The following is an 8,760-nucleotide window of genomic DNA, read 5'->3' as shown; positions in this document are numbered from 1 at the left end:
CCGGACCCGAAAGGGATTATAAATGCGATTGCATATTATTTGAAGTCTGGATGAGTCGTTTTGCTCATGTTTTCCTATGTAAATCCAAATACCTCTATGTATTGGAAATATGGTCATTTTCGGGAATTTGCCCAAAAGAAAGGCCGCATGTGTATTTTCTTTGTAACTGTCCCTATTCTAAAATCATTGTGCCATGCTGTAAGTGGGCATTTTGTAACAAATGATGCATTTTTAAACAATTATGTGTTTGTAACAGGAATGCGTTATACCCAGAGCCACAAAGCCAGATGGTCAGACGCAAAGCCATAGAGCCAGAGAGCCAGAGGGCTAGTCGAAGAGACAGGGAGCAGAGGAGCCGCAGAGCTACAAAGGAATGATTGCACAGAGATGAATGGCAGAGGAGCCACAAATTCGAAGGATTCTTCAAAGGCTAGAGAGCCAAGTGAAGAAGTTAAGCCTCCCTTTAGAAGTTTCCTTGAGAGGGCAAGTTTCCCTTTAGGGATCTCACAGCTAGGAAAAGAGCCACAACGCAAAGAGCACAATTGACAGGATTCGCTTGGAGGCTGAGCGAAGCACTAATAACAAAAAGAGTGAGAGCCAAGAGCCAGAATGAGAACTAGAGCCAAGAGGCAGAGCTAGAGCCAGAGCCAAAGCAGAGAGCCAGAGCTAGAGCCAGAGCTGAGAGCCAGAGCCAAGAGCTGAGAGCCAGAGAGCCAAATAGCCAAGGATAAAAATGGTTTTCTACGTCCATTGGTATGCAGCTGTAAACCCTTTGAGTTGAGCATGGAACTTGTAAAAGAAACATTACCATAATCCCTAAGAGTCTAATCGAGTTGATTAGAGCTCAAGGAGATGTAGCCTAAGAGGTTTTGGTGAACTCCATATTATATTGATGCTATGTGTGATTGCTTATTGCTGCATTGCATTTGTTGTTATATGTTTTATATCAATTCAAGAAAATAAACTTAAAGCACTTAACAGTGAAAGGAAAACATAAGCATACACCTATTTCAAGTACCCTTAATTCCGCAAATTTATCAATCATAAGCATAGATCTTGGAAATTGTTTAATCTTTGGAGTGGGAGAGGTTCTTGTAAGTTACAAAGAAGCCTTTAGTGCCCCATTTCAGATTAGGTGGTATCAGAGCTTGGAAATATCACTACCTTAGGTCAGGTAGTTATATCAAAGCAAAGTTATACTAGAGCAGGTTGTATCATGATGCAGGTGGTACCAGATCAGAATGCTTGATTGACAGAGCATTCTATATGTTTATTTGACTTGAAAGGTGTTTAAACAGTCAGGGATTGATTGTTTGATTGTTTGTAAACTGGCTGTTGTTTCAGTTTGCAAAGGTTTAGGAAATCTACTGATAGCTAAGTCCAAGAGAGGACAAGAAGGAGGAAGGACTGAAGGCATTCTTCTTATCCCAAAGGACCTCAAAGCAATCCTTGAAGCACAAGAGGTTTGTTGCAAAAGGTTGCTTGAATAACCTCTTTGTTAATCTCGTTTTAAGTTCTTTTAATGACGACTTCTACAAGTGAGTCCTCAAATTCCTCCTTCATCATAAGATTCTGTGGTAAAGACATGAAGCAAGACTTGTTCACCATGATGGATATGGTGAGAGAAATGTATGAGGATGGAAGGAAGAGCATCATACTACGAGAGCAGTTGAATTCCATGAAGGAAGAGAAGCAGTTGCTTTCTGACAAATTGCAGGAAATGGAGAGCCAACTTCATATTGCAAATATGAACCTGGAAAGGATGCATGAGTTGGAGAAACAACTCTTTGTTGCCAAAGAAGCCTTAGTCAAGTATCAGCTTGAAGAAGAGGAAAACAATTCCAGTTTGTCTTCAAATTCCTCTAAGAATTTTTATGTTGGTTCTTTTGAAAAACATACTAGAGGCATAGGTTCCAAGTTAATGTACAAGATGGGCTATGAAGGAAAAGGCTTGGGCAAACATGCACAGGGTATTGTTGAGCCAATAATGGTTGAGGAAAGGCCTAAGTATTTGGGTCTTGGCTATGGACAGTATTATGGAGAAAGTTCCAACCCTGCCATGAAGACAATTGAAATAGTTCCAAGAAGGAGTTTCATTGCAGGTCTTCTACCTCAAGAGTGTAAAGATTGTATTCTTTGGGAATGCAATAGTTTGAAACATACTTTGCAGGACAAAGGTGTTCATAAGCATGCACTTGAACCAGAGAGTTATGGAAACTCTGAAACCATTGAAGAGTTTGATGGTGTTCCAAAGGGAGCTACTTCTTCATTCAATTCACCTCCTCATGAAGGTAATAAAGGTGAAAAGGAAGGGTATAAATCTGGTTCTAATCATCTTCCTCTTGGTTATGTAAAGCATGATAAATTTCCACATAGGCAATGGAAAAGAATTGCATGCTCCTTTTGTGGTTTGGATAACCATAGTGTTTCTAGATGTTGGAAGAGAATGGCCACATACAAGTAACTTTTGAAGGAACAGAAGCAAGAAGCCAAAGGTCCACTGGACAAGGCAAATCATGCTGACAAGAAGATGCACATGTGTTGCACTTATTGCCATAAGCAAGGACACATTGCTGAAAAGTGTTGGATTTTGAATCCAACAATGCTTCCACGAAACTTGAAGAAGGTGGAAAGAAAGAATGGAAGGAATGGAAAGGACGATTCCATAAATGATGTGTTTCAGGATAATTCACATGTTTCTATTGATGTGCAGACAAAGGAAGGACCTTTGAAATGGATTGGTTATAAATGGTTAGATTTCTTATCTAATTAAAGTTGCATATCTTTTGATGTGAAAAGAAATGTATCACATTTATTTTCATTTCTTTGCTAATGAAATGCAAGTTGCAGGGTTTTACCAAGAAGGTGAATGGAAAGGTTGAGTAGGAGGTTCACTTTATTGCTGCAACATTATATTCATTTCAGCTTAGAAAGTACAGTGTACTTAAGCAAAAATTTGAAGGTGAAATGCATGCATAAGCATGATATGCATGAACACAAGGATGTTGATGATTTCCTTGTATTTGAACATGTATGTGTGATTAACTTGAAGAGTTGATTACTTTGTTGTAAACATGCATGTAATGTAATGTCAACTTGGAAAAAGTTGATTTGGTCTCCAAGATGGAGATAATGAAAAAGTGTTTCATCTTTGAAAAAGAATCCTAAAGTTATTTTTTCTACATGCTTGACTTGAAGGGTCAATTTTTTTAAGGGCATGTTTTGTTGGCTTGTTATCTAGTCAATCATTTTTTATGCAGATATAAAGACATGGAGGTAGTTCACAAGATGTGAAATCTATTTCTTTTGTTGAAGCATGAGTTTAGGCCATCCAGTTTTGTCTGTAATTTTGTTGTTCTTGACAAGATGTCAATAGAACATTTTTTAAACAGATAAAAATGTAATTTTTTGTGAAGAAGATGTAACTTCACATTTGTTTGAGCCAACTTGGATCAATGATCCAAGAAGAGAGGTTCAAACTACCTTCTGTAAACCTTCTCAGTAGGAGTTCTGCATGAAATCAAGGAGGACAATTTTAATAGGAGGAAGAAAGTTCTTTCCAGGAGAACAAGCACATCCAGGAAGGAAGTGTTCAAAGGCTTTGGATTAGAGGCACTATGCAAGGCAAGTGTATGGAGGCTGAAAGAAGAGGGTGGCATACTCTCATCTACTGTTTAGATCAGTATATCAGTGTTTTGGAGTCCAAAAGTTTTTTTAGAGGGAAGGCATGATCCAAAATGGATCTAACATAGACTCTTAAGTTTAAAAATATTCCTCATAGAGGAAAATGAAAGTCAAAGTATACTCATGGAAGTAGTCTCATTACATAGATCTCTTCATTCTGAATCTAACGCAATTTGAATGGGAGAAAACGGACTTCGGATGAAAAAGATACTGTAAAAAGAAATTTTCCCATTGTCCTTTGAAAAGGAGGCAATTTCTTATAAAAGGGACTTAAAGGCTCCTTAAGAAAATCACATCGGAGAAGAGCCAAGTTGTGTGTTTGGACCTTGGGCCGTTGCAACTTGCGACTGTGATTAAAGTAATCGGCGATCAGGCGATCAGTGGAGCAAAGCACCAGACCCCTGCACCAATGCAGTTGTGATATGCGATCATCGATATCGGCGATCGGGATCATGACAATACAAAGGGCCATTTATATATGCAATTGCAACATGTGATACGCTAACAAAGCGATTACAATGTCGGCAATCGGGCGATCGGGCGATCAGAGGAGCATAGACATAGACCCATGTCGATGTGATATGCGATATGCCATATCAGCGATCGAAGCGGTCAGAGATCAGAGATCGGGGAATGCAAAGGATTGGGAAGCACCAGATCCATGCGAAGTGCGATTGCAATATGCGATCAAGGCACGAACCCAATAAGGTTATGGACGCGATTTCATAATATTTGAAATCTGGCCTTTGCGGATTTTCTTTGTATTTCCCGTGTATTTGGGTTTTTGGCCTACGCAATGCGATTGCGATATGTGATAAGGAGCCAGACCCGAAAGGGATTATAAGTGTGATTGCATATTATTTGAAGTCCGGATAAATCGTTTTGCTCATGTTTTCCTATGTAAATCTGAATACCTCTATGTATTGGAAATATGGTCATTTTTGGGAATTTGCCAAAAAGAAAGGCCACCTGTGTATATTTTCTTTGTAGCTTTCCTTGTTCTAAAATCATTATGCCACGCTGTAAGCGGGCATTTTGTAACAAATGATGCATTTTGAAACAATGATGTGTTTGTCACAGGAATGTGTTATACATAGAGCCACAAAGCTAGATGGCCAGACACAGAGCCAAGGAGCCAAAGATCCAGAGGGCCAATCGAAGAGACAAGGAGCAGAGGAGCTGCAAAGGAATGATTGCACAGAGAGGAACGACAAAGGAGCCACAGAGTCGAAGGATTCTTCAAAGGCCAGAGAGCCAAGCGAAGAATTTAAGCCTCCCTTTAGAAGTTTCCATGATAGAGCAAGTTTCCCTTCAGGGAGTTCACAGCTGGGCAAAGAGCCACATCGCAAAGAGCACAATTGACAGGATTCGCTTGGAGGCCGAGAGAAACACTGATAACACAAAGAGAGAGAGCCAAGAGCTAGAGCCAGAGCCAAGAGCCAAAGCGAGAGCTAGAGCCAAGAGCCAGAGCCAGAGCTGAGAGCTAGAGGCAGAGCCATAGCCAGAGCTGAGAGCGAGAGCGAGAGCCAGCACTAGAGTGAGTAGCAAAGCCGAGAGCTAGAGCCAAGAGCTGAGATCCAAAGAGCCAAACAGCCGGGGATAAAAATGGTATTCCTGTGGAGTTGAGTGTGGAACTTGTAAAAGAAGCATTACCATAATCCCAAAGAGTCTAATCGATTTGATTAGAGCTCAAGGAGACATAGCCCAGGAGGTTTCGGTGAACTCCATATTATATTGTTGTTATGTGTGATTGCTTATTGCTGCATTCCGTTTGTTTTTATATGTTTTATATCAGTTCAAACAAATAAACTTAAAGCACTTAATAGTTAAAGGAAAACATAAGCATACACCTATTTCAAGCACCCTTAATTCCACAAATTTATCATTCATAAGCATAGATCTTGGAAATTGTTTAAGCTTTGGAGAAGGAGAGGTTCTTGTAAGTTACAAAGAAGCCTTTAGTGCCCCATTTCAGATCATATTGCCTATTATCTACACATGCAAGCTGACTAGGCACCATTATTCAAGGAAAACCAAGCCACTTGGAATGACCACATGATGGTCCATAAGAGAGTAGGGTTTAAACTATTTCCTTACCTCCAAGAAAAAAACCTCTTAATCAAGAAAAAGCAATTTTAAGACATATAATTGTGTAAATTGTTAACACCCCACACTTTATTAGTTAATGTCTTAAAAAAACATTATAAACATTTTTTAAGCCTGGATTCAAATTTCCGTGATAGAAAACTAGAGTAGATCATTATCTTGCACAAGTAAATATGGCTATATAAAAAAGGTAAAGACATTAACAATTTACAAAGATAGTATCTTATTAGACATTTTAGGAAACAACCCGATATAATAGTGCCACCCTGCCTCTCATAATGAACAAATGTTTTCCATTGAATGAGAACAGCTAATTCTTCTGAAGGGATGCCGCTATCGAAATTCCTCCCACTTATGTGATTTGGATGAAACGGGAGAGGAAGTGATATGAAAAATGGGGAAGGCTCCATTCCTTATACTAGGGTAGGCCTGGGACTTTTGCAATTTCAAGTTCCATGGAGGTTTCGCTCTCTTTGGCCACTTCCTTTTGCTTAGTTTGTTTTCTTGGCACCCAATTACCTACCTATAATCCGTTAACATATAAATTCACAATCAATATATAAATTTCAAAAAGAAAGTTGCAATTTTATATCAATGTATTTTCCACCTTTCGTATATTAAATAGCATTTTTCATTAAAAAAAATTCACATATTAAATTAAATTACAAATTTCGTTGGAACAAATCTTATAATCAAACATGAAAATACTGATTAAAAATGATATTCACGATACAAAAAATTTGAAAATATACAAGATGATGTATATAGGTATTATAAATGGTTTTTTAATCAAATGTTCAAAAGACAGATTAATTTTACTTCATATAGTTTTTAGTAAGTTCATTAATTTTTATTTTACTTTTATTAAAAATATAAAAATGTTTTTTAGTTATAAATAAATTAAATTTCAACATCTTAGAATAATACATAAAGAATATATATTAACAAAATATTATTTAATAATTGAAAATAATGTTAATAAATAAATTGACTGGATTGAAGATTGTGGTTATAATTTTTTTTATAAAAAACCAAATCATTACTTAAAAATATAAATAGTTTGTTAATATTTCCATAATAGATTTACTATTATAAGAATATTAACATCATGGATATATGATATAAATCAAATTAAATGTAAAGTAGTAAATCACATAACATTGTATTACAAGAGAATATAATTTTTATATTGGAAATTATCATAAATAGATATAAACATAACAAAATTTGATAAAGAAGATGATGACAATACTAGAATATCTACGCATTGAAATTTTTACAAACTAAATGTAGAAGAACTTTGGGCATTTGATGCACACGCATCATTTCTTGCTACATTTATATTGCTAAGCAAATTGGACATGCTTTTTCTTAATCTCTTAGAAGCAACTGCATTTGCCCCCAAATCATCTCTAAGGTTCTTCAACACCATTACCACATCTCTCATAGTTGGTCGGTCATTAGGTGAATCACTTGAACAAAGCAAACCAACATGTAGCAAAGAAAGTAGGCATTCATGTAGAGCATTTTCTTCAAATTCATTTTCATCCACTTCACTAAAAAGATAATGGTCAATTACCTCCTTGACTTTGTTTGGAAATGCTAGCTTCGCCCACTTGTGCAAGTTTAAGTCTCGGGAGAACATGTCACTAGTTGGTCGATTTCTAGTAAGCATTTCTAATAACAAAATGCCATCATTGTAAATATCTCCTTTGGTAGAAACTGTCTCACCCAATCCATACTCTGCATTGAAGACAATCTTCATCAAATTTATTAAACCAACACATACAAATATTGTTGATTATTAAAGACAAGTAAAGTTAACATTGTAAAATGTCATACCTAGAGCAATGTAGCCTATGGATCCTTTCATAAAAGATGTTGAAGTAAGTGAATTTGTGAAATTTGCATCAATTAATTTTGCAATACCAAAGTCTGTTACATGGCCTATCATATCTTCATCCAAAAGTACATTGCTAGGTTTTAAATCACAATGCACTACTTGCACAAAAGAATCATGATGAATGTATTCCATGGCATGGGCCACATCTATGGCAATGTCCAATCGTGTTTCTAGTCCCATTTCACATACATCTTCACCATTGTTGTCATCTCTATTATGATACAATTGCTTCTCCAAGCTTCCATTAGACATAAATTGGAACACTAATCCTTTGAAATGAGAGTTGGAACATGAGGTGATGATTCTCACCAGATTCCGATGTCGAACCTTTTGCAATACACCAAATTCTGCTTTAAAATTCTTTTCAACATTGTCATCTTGCAACTGGAAGACTTTCACAACAACAATTGTGCCATCACTCAAAATTCCTTTATAAACTAAACCAAAATTCCCTGCTCCTAGCAAATTGGCCTCAACAATTCCATTAGTTGCTATGTGAAGCTCTTGATATGAGATCCTTGGGTGCTCTAACCATTGTATAATGGCTGGTGAGGAAACAAAGTTTTGTATACACAGATTCCCTTTCCAAAGGTATCCCAAAAGTAGACAACATAATATAAAAGCAATAACTCCACTTACTGGGAATACTACCCTTTTTACAAATGCAAAATGACCTCTTGGAGTTTGACATGTAGGCAATTGGAATTCTTGTGGTCCACAAAGACTAGGATTTCCAATTAAGGAGATGATAATTGTTTGATTTTCCGAAAAAGAGCCTTTTGGTATTTCCCCTATGAGATTGTTAAAAGACAAATTCAAATACTGAAGCATCTTCAACTTATTGAGAGTAACTGGCATTGTCCCTGATAAGGAGTTGGAAGAGAGATCCAGTTGCATGAGACTCTATAAATTTCCAATTGGATATGGAATAAAGCCTTTTAAGGAATTTTGAGATAAATTCAATGACAATAGTTCACTGCAGCTTCATGTTCAGCAGGAATGACTCATGTCAACTGATTGGCAGAAATGTCTATAGCTTGAGCCATTGCAATTTTACCAATCTCCTT

The 8,760-nt window shown here is 36.8% G+C and overlaps 1 protein-coding gene across 1 annotated transcript; it reads right to left on the bottom strand.

The window, feature by feature from the left end:
• Positions 1-7,066: 7,066 nt before the first annotated feature.
• Positions 7,067-8,551, bottom strand: LOC149209741 (putative LRR receptor-like serine/threonine-protein kinase At3g47570). Its single transcript, XM_089398728.1, has 2 exons — positions 7,633-8,551; positions 7,067-7,533 (listed from the first exon to the last, which is right to left on the bottom strand). The coding sequence occupies exons 1-2, from the start codon at positions 8,549-8,551 to the stop codon at positions 7,067-7,069; spliced, it is 1,386 nt and encodes a 461-aa protein (XP_089254854.1).
• Positions 8,552-8,760: the final 209 nt, after the last annotated feature.

The sequence above is a fragment of the Pinus tabuliformis genome, chromosome 1_2 (genome assembly GCF_031772625.1).
Source record: "Pinus tabuliformis cultivar Carrire ecotype Pingquan chromosome 1_2, CPIR1, whole genome shotgun sequence".
NCBI lineage: Eukaryota > Viridiplantae > Streptophyta > Pinopsida > Pinales > Pinaceae > Pinus > Pinus tabuliformis.
The sequence above is the reverse complement of the archived record's forward strand: the minus strand, read 5'-3'. Positions and strand labels throughout refer to the sequence as shown.